Raw genomic sequence first — 16,692 nt, 5'->3', positions numbered from 1 at the left:
GGATTTCCTTTGTTGCTGTCTCCGGATGATTAACGAGGAGGAGAGAGACAAGAAAGCAGAACTGAAAAAAAAAAAAAAAAGAAAAGAAAAAAATCAAGCTGTATTTTATTTACAACATGGATATGCTGGGATTGACAATTCCTATCATCCTGAACAGCAGGAAAAAATCAGAGAAGAAGCCAGGGCTGGGTGTTGGGTTCCTGGGCACTGATCACAGAGCCTCACTATTCAAGCACTTTGGAATTCTTTTGCCATCTCCTTCTGTTTCTCTCTCTGCTGTCTAGGATCAGGTTGGACCAAAGGTGCTGGAAAAATCAGAGATATAAGAAAGGAAACACATAAGGGTAAATCCAGGTGAGATGTCGATGTTTGGGATTTGGGAAGATCAATATTTAACCCAGTTTTTAAAACCCCAACAGACTGCCATGGATAGAGCAAAATGGGAAGCTGCTCCTGCTCCAGTCGAAGGTGTCCCTGTCCATGCAGGGGGAGGAACGAGATGAGCTTTGAGGTCCCTCCCAACCAGAGCAATTCCGTGAGTCTGTGGTTTTTTTTATTGCAACATTTCCACAGTTCAGCACTGAAATATTGTCTCAACCCTCCCTCCCTGTTTCTTCTGCAGAACAAGGAGGTAAAAATGTGTCAGGAGGGATTGGGCTGCAGCTGGTGCTGCCTTGGGGAGGGAGCTGATTCCTTGTATCCCTTCTCACCCCTTCTTCTGCCAGAGCTATTCCATCCACCTGCTCCTTCCATGCCGGGAAGGATGAGCTGATCAAACATCCCAGTGCCCGGTGTGGCTGAGGGGAAGCTCCAGCTCCGCTGTGCCAGTGACACCAGACAGCCTCCCCCTCGAGGGCTGTGGAGATCCACACAGACACCACCACCCTGCTCCATGCTCTGAGCCTGGCAGTGCTTGCAGTGACAAACCTCTCCCACCTCTATTTCCTTACATCCTGCAATGTGTCCTCAGCTGCTTCCTGAGAGCACAGGAGCTGTTTGTCATCCCTGCAGGGGTTTTGTCATCCCTGACATGCACAAACTGTGCCACGTTCGCGCTCCAACTCTGTCGCGACAGTAACGCATCACACCTATTTTTTAAGCAAACTCAGTTCAAAGCCACCACAGATTTCCTGTGCCTTAAAACACTTATTTTCCCTTATAAGGAAATGCACAATTGCAGATTGTCACTGAACAGAAGATGGGAGTTAAGCAGCGTGGGTCGGGTGGCTCCTTGCGGGATCCAAACTCTCACACAAACACTCATTTCTATCCTTCCTATTTTTGCAGAACTGCTGTTTTACCAGGAAAATTTCAACAGAGTTCACTTCTCCATGGTTTTTTTCAGTGAAAGGGTTTCCAAGTTGATGTCATTCTCCTGGATGGCTTATTCAGTGAAGTCACAGTGCAGGAGAAAAAGAACTTAGAGAAAATAATGCTGCTTTTTTAATAGCTAAAATAAAATTACATTGGCTCACCCAGTGCCTGGAGAGATAGAGGCAAATAATCCCACATGGCAGTGGGAGGGTGCATCCTATGGACACTGCTGCACTGTAGCTGCTGTGAGAAGCAGTAAATTGTACCTATGTCTGACAAAACAAATATTTTCCCAAAACACTTTCACTGCATGAAGGGCTTTGAACCAACACCTGATTCCCATCCTGCCTCCTTAGGAGACTCCGTGTGCCCTGAGCACATCCCGTCTGTTACCTGGCTATTCCGGGCAGCTATTTCCCACCTACGGCAGTGCTCTCACCTGCCCCAGAACTGCGACCTCCAGGACGCCCCCAGCCCCACGGCAGAGCCGGCACCCCTCACTCCTCACCTTTTTTGGGCGCTGGTGCTGCTGCCGTCCCCTCCGACGCCTTGGGCTTTTCGAAGGTTTTCTTGGCATCGGCAACTTTAAGCACATTCTCATCCTCCTGACTCTGCCTCCCCTTCCGCTCCGGCTCCTCCGAGCCCCCTCCTCCCGCAGTCCTGCCTCCAGGGAGCAGCTCCGTGCCCGCCGCTGCCCACTGCTCCCTGCCAGCCTTGGCCTCATCGCCGAGGGGCTCCAGCAGCGCCTCCGTCAGCGCCACAGCCTTGCTCATACTCAGAGCCAGGCACTCCTTGCTGTGGGTCCTGACAGGGGGGGCCGGGGGGGTTCTTTTCGGGATGTAGGAATCGAGTTCATCAGCTTCACCTCCGAGCTGCTCCCGGCTGTCCGGGAGCTGGCTGCTGCTCTGTCTTGAAAGCTTGCCCGTGTCTCTGGACACCGAGGGATAATTTGGGACAGCAGGGACCATTCTCTCGAGGCTCTTCACTACCTGCTGCTCTGGCTCCGGCTTCCTGGCCGGATCCTCCTCGCTGGCCTGGCCGTTCTGGCACAGCTCAAGTGTTCCATCGGGCTGGGGGGCGAAGCTCCGTGCCTGCCTCAGGCTGTCCCTGCTGCTGTCCCTGGGGATGTAGGAGACAGGTGTGCCTGCGTCCTGCTTGCTTTGCAGGATGTAATCCATGAGCTCGAAGCTGTCGGACCTGACGGGCACGGTCGGCTTGTTTCCCTCCGAGGGGCCCTTGGGGCTCAGTTTGGTCACTTGCCTGCCCTCCACACTGCTTTCCGAGTCCGAGCGGCTCATCTGCCTCCTCAGGACTCTTTCCAAGGAGTTGAGCCTGCTGAGGCTTGGGCTTGCCACCTTCCCATCCCCTGCGTAGCCCTCCTGCATCAAGGGTAGCGTGTCCTCTGCCTCTTCCCATTCCTCCTCAGGTTCCGTTTCTGCCTCCTGGATGAGGCGCCGGTACTCGCTCTCCTCCAGCCTGTAGACCACCGGCCTCACCGTCCTGCCCGTGCCCACCCGCCTGGGCACCACCTCCAGCTCGTACACCTTTGGAGGGGCTTCTCCCTCCCGCCCTCTCCTGCACCCTTTGGACACGGCATGCTCTTCCAGGCACAGCTCCCCTGCCGGCCCCCGCTGCCCTCTCTGCCCGCTGCTGCTCATCTCTGACCTCTTGGCAGGGCCTGCGGTGTCGCTGCGGAGGTCGGGGCGGTCCCCCCGCTCTCGGCTGTGTCCCAAGCCCTCCTGGCTGAGCTGCAGCAGTGGATAATCCTCACAGGTGCCTGCAGAGTCTCCCCGGGAAGCTGGGCAGTCTCTCCCCCTCGCATTACTTGTGTCATCCCGTAAATATCCACGGTACTGCCAGGTGGAGGCTTCCATGGCCGGGAGATCTGTCACTATAATTCCTGGTTCCAAATGCTTTGGGACTGGCCAGCCAAGATTTTTCCCACCTTGGGTCTCGGCGGGCTTTCAGCACCGCCTCCTCCTCGCTCTGCTCTGGGAGACGGCGGCACTTGGAAGCGTCGGAGCCTGGGTCATGTGAACCGGCGTTCCTTGGCCTCATGGCCAGCGGAGAGGAACATCCCATTGGCACGATGGAGCCCGTGCTCTGCCACTCCTGACACCGCACCCAGCACAGCTGATGCCACGCTGGTCCCTACCCAAACACATCCCACCTGGATAACTGGAAAAATCCCTCCAGCTGCTAATTTGCTGGTCCATGGCACTTCACAGTCAGGATTTGCTTCCCATCTGCATCCTTTTCCAGGGATTCTCCTCTTTCCCCAACCTACTCCAGCAACAGCTCCCCACAGTCCTGTGCAGCAATCCCGGCTTGCCTCCAATTTTGCAGCTTCCAGAGGGATTTCCTGCCGGGCTGTCTGGGCAGAATCACCTCTGCCAGTTCCTTGTGGGTTCCACCCGCATCCGAGCCCCTGGCACTGCTCCCTCCTCCCTGCCCTGTGCCCGTGGGACGCGGAGCGGCTCCCCCAGTGCTCCTTCCTTGGAAGCAGCACTCAGCCTTGGGCTGCGTCCCAGAGCTTGAGGGAGAGATGTTGCTTGCACAGAGTGCGCGGGGCAGAGCTGGAGAGCTGGAATGATCTGTGGGAATACGTTATGGAAAAGGGAATTGCTGTGACAGAGACCGGCTGCCCGAGATAAACACAGGAGCCTGACAGCAGCCTGAGACACAACCTTCCCTGCAGAAACTCCAAAACACAACTTATCAAAAATCCCTATTAATGCATTGGGCACTTCTCTAAATAACCCTCCAGGCAGAACGTTGCTCCCTTTGGATACCCCTCCGGATGGCGGTGGAGCCGGAGAGCTGGAGGGCTCTAATCCGTTTGTACACAGCTGGGATGCCTGGCATTGCAGTGAGCCGCAGCTCCCAGCTCAGCTCTCAGCCCAGCCGCTGCCCTGTGCTTTGCCTTTTATGGTTCCCTGAGCTGGGAAGCATCCCGAGGCAGGATGCAGGAAAACACCTAGATCATCCCAAAAGAGGTGCCTGCACAGGCACCTCTGCATTGTTGGGGCTGAATTACCCCAGTGTCACCTAAAGAGTTGGCAAACAGAGCCTGGCCCCAGCCCAAAGACATCTCCTGATATTCCATGAGGCTGGAAAATCCCACAGGGCCTCATCAAGAGACCTCAAGGACCCAAGCAACCTCTGAGCACCAGAGACACACAGGAGCTGTGTTGGTGACACCTGGACCATGGTCACAATGCCACTACCTCATCCTGTGTCCCATGCCAGGAGTGAATCCCGGCCACTGCCGAGGGGAAGGAGTGAGGGATGACGGTTATCCCAGCCCTTATCAGCCTGGAGCCAGCCAGGCCCCTCGCTGGGACTGCTCTTTATCAGTGCACATTGCAGAGCTGCTCTGCACAGACAAAACCCCGTTTGTTTCCACTGGAAATCTTAAATCCCCACTGAAGCTGCCCAGAGCAAACACAACCAGCTCCCAGCGGGATCAGGGCTGGTGGCCGGGCTCCTGCTGCTCCTGCCAACAGCAACAGGAGCACCTGGCAGCAGCAGTCCTGACAGGTAGAGAAATGCTGAGCAAGGTGTGCTGGCAGGTGCAGGAGGGAGGAATTTCACAGCCAAGTCACCTCTCCCACGGGATGAACTCGCTCAACATTTGCACTGTGACCCAATCAGTAATTCTGGGTGTTCCCCTCAAAGCCCTTGTGACAAAACCAAATTGCTTCTATGCTTCTCACAAACCCTCATGATTTGGGGATATTGTGGTGGTTTGAGCTTGTCCTGTGTGGGGACTGCAGAGCCCAGGGTTGATGTGGAAGGGGCACAACCATGTCCTGGGATCTGTCCTGGGTGTTGTGTCCCATGTTCCAGGGAGCTGCTTGGAACTCTGACACAGCACCAACGCAGTTCTGCTCCTGAACCCTCTGCATAAAAGGAAAAGGCAGCTGCTGCAGCGTTGCTGCTGTCCTGTCCTTCAAACAGAGGGAGGAAGAGACTTTTAGGGAATACACACCGAGGCGGGAGCAAACCTGACTGGCAGCACAGCTCGGCCTGTGCCCGCTGCAGGAACCGGCTCCTCTGGCCTTGGCAGCACTGACTTGCAGCTTCTGCTTAGAAAATGTTTACATTTCCACCTTTCCAGGGGCCAGAGCGGCTGTTCAGCCACAGCCCAGCAGGAACAAACACAGAGGCATCATCCTGGGGCTGCAGGCAGCTGGAGAATCACTGTCAGACAGCAGCTTCTCTTCTGCCAGTGTGGAAATGCAGCCACAGCCCCTGGAGTCCTTCCTGCAGCTTCTCTGTGTGCTACAATCAGCCTCACCCTCCTGCTAAACCTCATCTTTTTACCCAAAACCACCATTAGAGTACCTGCTCACCACCCCAACTCCACACGGAACTGGGAATGCTGCCAGGGAACCATTCTCCCATCAGAGGGTCCTTGAGGAGATCAGCTTTGGAGCACCTGCAGCTCCTCCATGGGGGAGAGACGAGGGGCACAGCTGGACCCTGCACCTTCCCAGCACCCCAGTTCCCAGCCAGGAGGGCACCCAGTGCCAGGCTGCCCCTGCCCACGACAGCTCCAGGCTCAGGCATCTCCTCTGGTCAGTGAGGCTATAAATAAACCCTCCCTGGTCGCTGGAGAGAATTTGTGTTGCTCCAGATGTTGCCTGGTTTTGCCATGGCAACATCACAACAGGATGTAACATTCAGCCGTGAGGAACCACTCCGAAAAGGACCGATTTCCAATCCTAACAAGAACAAAAAAACAGCCAGGGACTCACCGGCAGCCTGGGCATGCTCCAGCCATTCCACAGTCCCATCTTGTGGTTCTCCATATCCAACTCACACCCACTTCTGGAGCCAGGAATGGCTCCCTGGGGAGGTTCCGTCTTCAGGAAGCTGAGCTGAGCAGGGAGCGATGCCTCTGTTGACCCAGCCAAGGGATGTGGGAGGTAAATGAGCCAACAGCAAACACTGCCCCCAGAACGGTGCTGGCTGAGGGGCAGGCTGTGCTCCAGGAGCTCAAACAACAGCAGGAAGCTGTTCTTCACCTGCCCAGGCCGTGCCAGAGCTGCTCATACACCTGCAGATCCATCCCTCCCTGGGGATATCCTCAGGTGAAGGAGACTCAAATGCTCCAAACCCACCCCCAGCAGCCCAGGGCAGTGCCCTTGATCGTTGGCAGGCGATTTCCCCAGCCTGGGAGCTGCTGTCCATGCCAGTCCCTGTGGGAGCTCCTGGGCTTGCACACCTGGCATGTGGCTCTGCTGAGGAGAGCAGCACAGGCCTGTGGAATCCCACAGCCCACCTTGCTGTGGCAGCATCAAGGCCTCTCCCAAGTGGGATTTTCCAGGCTCGGCAAGGTGCAGGTGTCACTTTTCCACGTGCCACTGCTCCACTGCTGGCATCCTTTCCAGAAGGTGAGAGGCTTTTCCTGAACCCAGGCTGGGGTCTCTGAAGAAACCAGGTGAGAATGACTGATTTCCATCCTGTTCCTCTGGATCCAGCCTTCAGGAGCATCAGAAAACAGCCAGGACCCAAAAATGAGGGAAGCAGAGCCAGGATAGATGGGCAATGATAACACAGGGCAGGCAGTGGCTCCTGGGATAGATCCCATTCCCTCCTTTTCTTTCCACCCCTTCAGGATCTGTTCCTTCCCCACCTCCAAACAAAGCTACAAAACTCATTTGGAAAAGAAAAAAAAAGTTTATTTGTTTTTCCTCACAAGATGAACACAAAATATCCAGGACATTTTTACAAACAAAAGTAAAAAAAAAAGTGCATGATGCATCCCTCCCGCGGGCATACAGTACAAAAATCCTGCAGATTTCCATATAAAATTGGGATAAGAAATACCGTGGAATAAAGGAACGTTGTTATGGAGTACAGCAATGCACAGAACAGCTACACGTCACTCACCCCCTCCTCAGGGACTGCCCGGGACTGTCCCCACCGCTCGGTGACACGGCTGGGACAAGCCCCGCTGGCACGGACAGGGCTCCCGGGGGTCGGGCACTGCTGCCACATGGAGCGACACCACCTGGACTGGGAACAAGGGGCCGGTTTGTGCATTTCAGGATTTCTGGCAGGACGGGACAGGGTTTGGATCTGCCGAGCACAGCGTGGTCGGTGATGGGATATGTCCCTGCACACCCCGCCCGCGTTCCGGCAGCGATGCATAGATAAATGGGATAAATGGGATAAATGGGGACACCGGGAGCAGCCACAGGCACCGCGGCTGTCACGGAGCCCTTCGGTTCTGCCATGCCCAGAGCAGAGGGAAGCGGTAGCAGGTGAGCAGTGCCGAGCTCGGCGGGGACAGGAGGGCAGGTCAGGAGGAGGGACGGCCTCACTGCCATCGGAAACACCAAAAGCACCAAAAATTCCCTAGAGAACAGCAAACAGCAGAGTCCAACAGCTCAGCAGATACACAGTGTTTGTAAACTATGAGTAAGGCACTCCATCGTAAGGACACGTACGACACGTGGGGAGGACAAGCACATCAACCTTGTCATGCAACAAACCCGACGGGACGGGGGAGTTTGGCTACAACCCCCGGGAATGGCACAGCGGAGCTCCCGGAGCAGCTCCCACCAAGCCGTGCCTGCATCTCGAGCACGCAGGGAGGGAGCCCCGAGCCCGGAGTGAAGCCTGGGGCTGATCCAGCCAGAGCCAGGCAGGAGCAGCAGCAGGGGAAGGTGGAGGGTGCTGAGCTGAGCCCGGAACGCGGCGGGATGGACGCGGCAGAACTCGGCAGGCACTCGAGAAACAAGAAGGAAATCAGATGTTCGCTTGTATCAGTTCACGGAATTTTCCAAACTCATTCAAAACCGTTTCCATCACCTTTTCCCTCAGCCAGGCAGTGATGGGAAGGGTCAGCAGCACTAACAGAACAATAACCTGTGGGCAGCCCTGGCGAGCCGAGGGTGACGGTGGAATTGTCCTGGGGAGGGGACAGGGAGGTTCCCCAGGTGCTGCTCCAACCCTGCGGCACCCAACAGCCCGGGAGCCTCCCGTTTGCCCCTTCCCAAATCTGAATCTGGGTGCAAAGGAAGATAAAGATGATCCAAACACAGGGAATGGATCCGGCCCTGGCTTGTGGGGTTTCATCCTGCCCTGAGCACGACCCAGCGCTGCCTCAGCCCAAACAAGCAGAGGCTCCTCCAAAACTTCCCTCCCAAAGCAGCTTTTGCTCCACACCAGCACTCCCGGGTGGAGCAAATGCAAATCAAATTCAGATTCTTTCAGGAGGGACAATTATTCACTGATTGCCTGTCCCTACAATTCCTCACACAAATTAAACATGCAGGATCTTATGTTTAAGGGGAAAAAGGGAACTCCAGGCATATAGGGCAGGAAAATGCACAGCTCCCTTCCTCAAGACACTGGATTTTCAATCAATACAGTTCAGAGCAGCTGCTGCAGCCTCGCTCTGCCCCACCTCAGAGGGGAGTTGCAAGAAAGCCTTTCCATGGAGATTTTAAAATGTGGGAATACTCACACTCACAGCCAGGGTGAGCAAATCTACTTCTTTGACCTCCCAAATCTACTTCAAAACATCATCCAAAGGCACAAGGCCTCAGATGGGATCAGGGGGCACTGAGGTTTGGAGCACATCCCCTGCTCACTTCCCAAGCTCTTCTCCCTGGACTCAGAGAGGGCTCACATGGAGCAGCTCTTAACAAGGCTGGTTGCCAAAAATACTCACAGAAAATGTGAATTCCCTATGGAATCCAAGCAGTAGCCCTGGCAGGAGGGGGTAACACTGGACTGAGAGCACAGACAGCCCCTGGCTGCTCACCCTTCCTCCAACATCCCTCTCTCAGAGCGTGTCCGTGTTTCTGTCCGACTGCTCCCCCCAGCAGGGCTCTCCCACACAGCCCTGTGAGCTCTGGGACAGGCCCAGCCTGGCTGTGGCACCCAAACTCCTGATGCCCACCATAAACAACAGCCAGGATTCCTCCAGCAGCTCCCTGGGCACAGGGACCATCCTACAAAACCAACAGCACAACCACAAAAGACACTCTGTCACCTACTGGGGTCCAGGAGAGCCACCCCTCCTTGGCCACCTCACGTCACCCACAGCCCAGTGACAGAGGGTCCCAAGAGCACCCACGACACTGACACTTCATATCACGAGAGTCCACAGGCAACCACTGGTCAGGCTCTGTCAGCACTGGGACAACACCAACCACAACGACAGCAAAACACCTCAAGAACACAACACCTGTGACAGCAACAGCCAGGGTGACATCAGGTCACAGCGTCCCCACGGACACATCTCAGCACTCTGCCACCTCCCAGCAAGGCCTGTGTCCACACTCCTCCAGGCCTTTACAGCTAAAGGAATTCCTTCAAACAACAGCAAGAATTCTGGGAAAAGCCTTTTGGATAAAAGCCCCAAACAATAAACCAGGACAAAAAGCCAGCGAGAACAGAGGTAGTGTGCGTGTCACCATTTTAAGGATTTTCCACAAGTGCCCTGTTTAAACAGAGACTTGTGTTTGTTCTGTAAAAAAAGTCATGAATAATTATTTTGAGTCTTTGAAACAGAATATTTCAGCATTTTAGATATAGATAGAGATACAAATATCTATCCATAACCACACACAAATCCACATAATTACACTTGGCAAACAGTACTAGGAAGAGTATCCTGCAGGACAACAGGCAAGTCACACACCAAGTCCTCCTCTAAGCCATGCAACACATTTGATTTCCCTTGTGCCCTTCATTGTGACCCATCGTGGTTCTTTCTTCCTCTCTCGGAGCACAAAGAGGGGACGAGGAGGTGGCACCAGATGAGCTGCTGCAAGTCAGATGATAAAACAGCACTGGTGTAATGAATAAATGCTGCAAACCCCCAAAATCCAGCCCCCTCCCCCCCAGCAAGGCATCAACTTTTGCCCATCCAAAGCGTGTTCTTCAAGTTCCCAGCCAGAGGCTTCACCCCTGGTTTGGAGGTGCCGTCCGCGCTCCTCGGCGGGGGCTCACAGAGCATGGAGCACTCGCTGGACACGGCCTCCTTGGAGTCCGTGATGGTGGCCACGTCCACGTCACTCGACAAGTCCTCGGAGGACAGGTTCAGACATCCCAGCTTGGCGAGAGAATTGGACCTTTTCAGGGGTGAGGACACGGTGAGGCCGGCCAGGCGCAGCCTGGTCTCGATCTCCTGCGTGCGCTGCTTCACCAGGCCGGGCTTGCCCCGCACGCTGTGGATGCTGTCGCTGCTGGAGCTGCGGGTCAGGTTGGAGCTGCGGGAGGAGGAGGGCGTGTAGCAGATGGTCTTCAGGAAGTCCTTGGTGAAGCTGCTCGTGTGCTCCAGGCGGCACCCGGCTGGCGTGGAGGTTTTCTGGGAGATCCCCTCCAGGACACGCTTCACCCCCAGCTTCTCCACGTCGTTCTCGGCGTCTCCAGGCACCAGTGGGGCCGGTGTCAGGAGAGGCACCAGGCTGGGATGGGCCATCAAGTCCTCGCTTTCCTCCACGATGCTGGAGTCCACCCTGCCCAGGGGACTGTCCCTGAGCAGCGCTGAGGGGTCTGAGGGCAGGCTCTTGAGGCGTTCCAGCTCTTTGGTGTGCTTCCTGACCAACCCCGCTTTCTGCAGCTGGAGCAGCGACTCCTGGTGCTGCATCAAGTAACTGTTGGCGCTCGGCTTTTCCAAGTCTTTGCTGAACAACAGGTACTTCGGGTCCTTGGCAGGTCTGGGATCCTTTCTGGCCAGAGACTCTTCCCTCACCACCTCTGCGTGAAGGAGGCTCCTGTCACAGTGGGAGTTTCTCCTGGGCAGCAGAGTTTTTGGCGCATCTTTCCCTCTCCCCAAAAGGCCGCAGTGCTGATCCAGTGACCTGCACGTGCCAACGTCCACAGCCCCAGCTCCTGGTGCCAGAGGGAGCAGAGCCTCATTATGTTTAGTCCTGCCTGGCTCCTCGGGGGGTGCCCTGCTGGGCAGGTGCTCCATCAGGTGGGAGTGCAGGTGGGACAGCAGCGGGGGCTGGGTGCAGATGGTGCTGCTGCGCCGTGCGGTGCTGGCACCGAGCCTCTCGCACTGCTCCCCGAAGGGCTCGGGGGCCAGTCCCGCTGAGGAGTACATGCAGTCAGTGCAGGACTGGTAGGAAGGTTTCACCTTGCTGAGGATCCCAAACACAGCATCACGCTGCAGGAGAGAAAACAGGGACAGATCAACAAGCAGGGAACAGACACCAGCACAGCCCACTAGGTGTGGGACAGCCAAAGAGATCTGGAACAAAGCCCATTTCCACCTCAGGCCCTGCAGCAGGAACTAAAGCCACGTGCTTTCCCAGCAGACAGTGTCTCCAAGGAATACCTACCGTGCCAAGCGAGGGTCATGCAAGTGAGCTGCCCACAGCACTTTACAGGGCACTCACTGGGCACTCTCTGGCATCTACATCCACAGCTCGGGCAAGCAAAGCCCTGGTGAGAAGCGCCTCGAAAGGGGAGAAGCTCATCATGGAATGAAAGGCTTTATCCAAGTCAAATGAAACTGGGCTATGAGGATGAGAAGAGCAGTTTCACTTGCAGCAGAGTCAGCCATGCCAAACACCTCCATCTCACCTCCATACGCACCTCAAAATCCTCTGGGCAACTCCTTTTGCTGTTGTTGTTATTCAAGTTCTCCCTATTAAGCCTGCTCTCCTCCTTGTGCATGGACAAACGCCGCTTCCACTTTTCCATGGGATTTTCCTCCCTGACACCGTCCTCCCCTGGCTCCCCAAGGACCATCCTTCCCTTCCTGGGGCTGAAGTCCAGTTTCTTCTTTGCCTCTTTCTCACAGAAGCCGCCCAGCTCTGCCAGCGGCTCCACTCTCTCTGGGGCCTTTTCCATCTCCAGCAGCCTCCCCTGGGAAGGTGCAGATGGAGGCTGTCCCACCAGGGCATCCCGCTCCAGCTGCTCCATGTGGAAGAAGCCCTCCCTGTCCCCGGGGATTTTGTTCTCCAGCAGCGTGTCCGAGAGGCGGCGGAAGCAGTACCCGAAGCCCTCAGAGCCGGCCCGGTTGTCCAGGTAGGCAGACTGGGAAGGCATGTCCAGGTCAGCCAGGCGGTTTTCCAGGTCGATGTCCAAGCTCTCCAGTAAGAAGTCTCCCGAGCCCGTGGTGCCGTCGGTGTTCTGGGGCAGGTTGCTCTCTGCCTGCTGCTTCCACAGTTTATTGTGGCGCTGCTTGCTGGGGAGAGGACAGGGACACGAGTGACTGCCCTGCAGGGTGCCCAGTGCCAGGAGCTTCCTTCCATCTCCACAGCCCAGAACCCAGGGGCTGGGCCCAGACCTGAGATCCCACTTGCACAAACCACCTTCAACACTGGGATTTTTTCCCCCCACCTGCCCATTCCAGAGCAGTTCCCTGAGCGCAGCTGTGGTGGGATCAGACTTTGGGAGACTCCTCAGGACCCAGAGCACAACACCCCAAAATGACCCCTCTGCACGTCCCGTGGCACAGCTCCTGCTGAACCAGGGGACAGCATTCTCTCCTCTGTCCTTAGAAGATAAATACTACAGCCCTTGCAGTGACAGAGCCCTGGGCTTGGCACAGAACCATGAACACTTTGCCTCCAGAATGGCCTGAGCTCAGTTCTGCCTCATAAAACAAGAACAATGCTGTGCTGAGCAGCACTGACTGCTGAGAAATCCAAACGTGCTTCCCAAGCACGGAGAAACCTTCCCTGAATTACACCAGAGCAGCTCTCCCAGCTAATTTCCACGCAGGGAGCCTGGCACAGGGAAGGTTTAAGAAAAGCATGATTGGCCCCTTGAGAAGGGACCCTTCAGGCTACACCCCTCACACATCTGCGGGCATGACACCAACAGAGCCTTTGTTATCCACAACCAGCTCCTTTCCTTCCCACTCATCCCAAGCCTTACCTGGCATCCAAAATGCCCTCGTACTCCAGCAGCTGCCGCATGAAGCCGGCGTTGGGCCGCGTGATGCTGCGCTTCTGCTTCACGTAGTTGTAGGCCTTCTCCAGGGACCAGCCGAACTCCTTCATGGCGTAGGCGATGACGGTGGATGCAGAGCGGCTCACGCCCATCTTGCAGTGCACCAGGCACTTGGAGTGGTTCTTCCTGCAGCAGGACAAACAGGAGAATAAATCCCATGTCACTGGTTATGGATTTGTTATGGATTCACCAGAGGAGGGACAGTGCTCTGCCCACCCTGCACCACGGCTCTGGAGGGGAGAATGCTTGGGATGATGGGGGCCAGGAGAAGAATCCCTCTCCAGAAAAGCTGGGAGTTAAGAGATGGGCAGCCTCATTCATTTCAGAGACCACCATGCCTCCATCCAAGTGTTTGGATACTGGGCTCACTGGGAAAAGGCTGAGCATAGAGGCTGAACAGGGCTTGACAGGCTCTGTCTGCAGAGACAGCTGGGGCAGGTCCAACACAGACACAGCTGGAGCAGCTCCAGAACGTCTCCAGAAGAGGAAACATCCTCATTTCCTTTCGAAAGCAAAACAAAGTAGTGACAAAAATGCTGGGCTAGAACAGGTTAATGCCAGTCCAGGATGGGACAGGGCACGAGGGCGCTCCAGGAACACGGAACGATGATGCCAAGGCCCTGCAGTTCCTGTGGCTTCGTGAGGGCCCAGGATGAGACACAGAGAGCTGGGATGTGCCCTCCCCCAGGGCCAGGTGTCCCAGCACTCACTTGGCCTTGTTGATGAAGTGATAAGCCTCGTTCCAGTGTGCCAGCAGGTCCGTGGACTCCTCGTCGTACACGCGGATGTTGTGGTAGGCGAACAGGCCTGGGAAGAAGTTGTCGATCTCCCGGGTGACGTTCAGGATGTAGTCAATGCTGTGGGACCAGGAGAGACACCCTGAGCTGCCATGGTCACCAAACAGGCCCTGAGGGACACTGTGAATCCATGCAATCCAACCCAACACGAGCTGTAAGGTTTTGCCTACAGCCCTAATCCTAAACTCCTGGTACACAGGACACACAGGGGCTGTTCTGCCACCTCCCATTGCCAGCACATCCCAAGTGTCCAAACGCCCTGGGTACAGGAGGGATAAATTTATTTTATCCCATTTACTGTCTCCGAGTCTGTGTACCCCAACCAGGAACTCCTTGCTGTGCTACAGAGCTCTGGGGATGCAGAAAGAAGTGAATCATCTGGGAACACAGCCCAGGAATCACCATCTCCAGCTGCAGGTTTTAGCTGCAATCCCATCCCTTCCCCTTCTTTCTGACCAAAACCATGAGAGTCACATGTTATCTCTTCATTCCTGCCAAATATCACAGCAGGGATAACAATGTACCCGAGAATGAATGTCCAGATTGATTTATCACCTCCTATCACTGAGAAAAATCAAGGACACAGGATATTTGTCTCAGAATTTGTCCAGCTTTGCCTTTGGACACTGCATATCCCAATGCAAGACATAATCATTAATACCCTGCTTGATTCCTTGTCCCAAGATGTGCAGACATCTGCTCCCAAGGACTCCAAATGAAACATTTTCAGCTGTGCTGAAACTGTGAAGAATTTCAGTTCCTTACAGCAAGGCTGGCGCAGGCCTTGAGTGAGCAGCAAATATTTACGGGCAGAATTCCCCCTGATCCAAGAAGTGTGGCAGGGAAAGGAGCCAAGCAGCACCATGGGGATGGGAGAGACACCTGGAGCTGCCTGTCCAGGTAGGTGAGGAGGAGTTTGCTCATCCACAGGCAGCTCTGCTCCATTGAAATGGAGATTTTTTCCTTAGTGCTGCAACCTTTGCTGCTCTGCAGCCTGCAGGAATTCACACCTGGCACAGGAACACTGGGGGATGGAGGTCCTGATGGACCTCACCAATGACAACTTTTGTTATTTTCACTCTCTGAGGTTGGAGAGATTTCTCCACAGAGCTGCTGGTGTGAAGTGACCCCATGGCTGAGGGGTAAAATCATCTCTAGAGCCTGCAAATGTCCTCTCCAGGGTCCTGGGGGAATTGCAGGCACACAGTGGAGGGTTTGGAGCTGGGAGGAGCAGTACTCACCCCGAGCCCTGCAGCTCCTCCAGGTTTGATGCGTTCCACTCGGAGCCCTGCAACAGGCACAAACACACATTTCCAAGGGGCCCCAAAACAGCCCCTTTCCCTCAGGTTCTGCAATCCCCCAGCCCCAGCCATCCTCCTGAGCTGACAGGAATGCTGGGAACAGCCTCTGAGACAGGAATAGGGCATTGATGTCCTGTCCTGAGCAGGCAGGGACCTGCTGAAGGAGGGACCAGGGCACAACTCACCCACAGTTAGTTCTAGGCCAGGGTGAGACTGAGCTCATCCCAAATCACTGCCCCTGGCCACTCTGCAGTTTTAAACACAGGGAGAAATAATTCAGGAGAACAAAGTGAATGCACCTGTGATCCCAGACATGCCACACATGAGAAGTGAGGCAAATCCTAAATCTCTGGGGGTACTCACACCTTGGATTCTCCCCAGACCTTCACAAGAGAAAGCTTTAAACTGTTAAGAAGCAGATTTTGCCCTGAAACACGAGCAATTCCTCTGACTCTATCCAGAACAACAACAAAAAGACCCAATGGGCACAAAGTGTTCATCCCTGGGAAGTCTTTGTTCCAGAGGCAGAGCCTGGTTTTGCCTGGAGTACCATCTAGTGGCAAAGGATTGGACACAGCACAGCAGAGCTCTCCTGGAGCTTCTGCCACTCACCAGGTACAAATGATCAAAAATCAGGGATGGTTTGTCCATCTGACCCAGGATCAGCAGCATTTCATTGTCTATAAATTCCTTGAATTCCTTCAAGTTGCAGTTCATGTGTTTCTCCAGCTCGTTTCGGATCTGCAGAGCAAACACAAAGGATGGCACTGGAACCTTGGTGTCCAACAGAAACATTTCTGGGCACTTCCCTGCAGAACACTTTTCACTTTTTCATTAAAAACAGCAACAGGGACTCAGCCTTCTGGAGACCAGGAATTTCAGTATGTGGCATCTCTCCAATTACCCCAGAATGGTTTGTGTGGGAAGGGAGCTTAAAGCTCATCTCATTCCACACCTTCCACTATCCCAGGCTGCTCCAAGCCCTGTTCAAACTGGCCTTGGACACTTCCAGGGATTCCAGCTTCTCTGGGAATTCCATCCCAGCCCCTCACCAGGAAGGATTCCTTCCCAATATTCCATCTATCCCTCCCCTCTGGCAATTTAAAACCACTGTCCCTTGCCCTGGCATCCTGGTATCCTAAATCCCCAAACTAAGGAGCTTTAAATAAAGCTTCAGATAACATCTGAGGGGAAAAAAGTATTTTGGGGTACCTGCTCCTTAAAAATAGTAATTTGAGAGATAAAGAACAAGAGCTTGTCTGCAGGAGGAGTGAGGAACACATCCACAGACAGACACGTTCTCAGCTTCCTCCTACCACTTGCATGTTAATAAGCTCCCTTAAAAACCA

At 54.9% G+C, this 16,692-nt stretch overlaps 1 protein-coding gene across 2 annotated transcripts in view; it reads right to left on the bottom strand.

Annotated features, from left to right (window-relative positions):
• Window positions 1–7,078: 7,078 nt before the first annotated feature.
• The window catches only part of SSH1 (slingshot protein phosphatase 1), a 33,876-nt gene continuing 24,262 nt past the window's right edge, over window positions 7,079–16,692 (bottom strand). The window contains exons 10-15 of one of the 2 annotated variants that reach the window (XM_030959072.1): window positions 15,956–16,084; window positions 15,284–15,330; window positions 13,956–14,102; window positions 13,171–13,371; window positions 11,881–12,475; window positions 7,079–11,449 (exon numbers count right to left, since the gene is read on the bottom strand). In XM_030959072.1, the coding sequence (XP_030814932.1) occupies window positions 10,190–11,449; window positions 11,881–12,475; window positions 13,171–13,371; window positions 13,956–14,102; window positions 15,284–15,330; window positions 15,956–16,084 (2,379 nt within the window). In that variant the 3' untranslated portion in view covers window positions 7,079–10,189. The remainder of the gene's footprint in view (window positions 11,450–11,880; window positions 12,476–13,170; window positions 13,372–13,955; window positions 14,103–15,283; window positions 15,331–15,955; window positions 16,085–16,692) is intronic. The other variant, XM_030959073.1, reaches the window with a different exon arrangement.

The sequence above is a fragment of the Camarhynchus parvulus genome, chromosome 15 (assembly GCF_901933205.1).
Source record: "Camarhynchus parvulus chromosome 15, STF_HiC, whole genome shotgun sequence".
Classification (NCBI taxonomy): Eukaryota; Metazoa; Chordata; class Aves; order Passeriformes; family Thraupidae; genus Camarhynchus; species Camarhynchus parvulus.
Note: the sequence above shows the minus strand (reverse complement) of the source record. Positions and strands in the feature narration are given on the sequence as shown.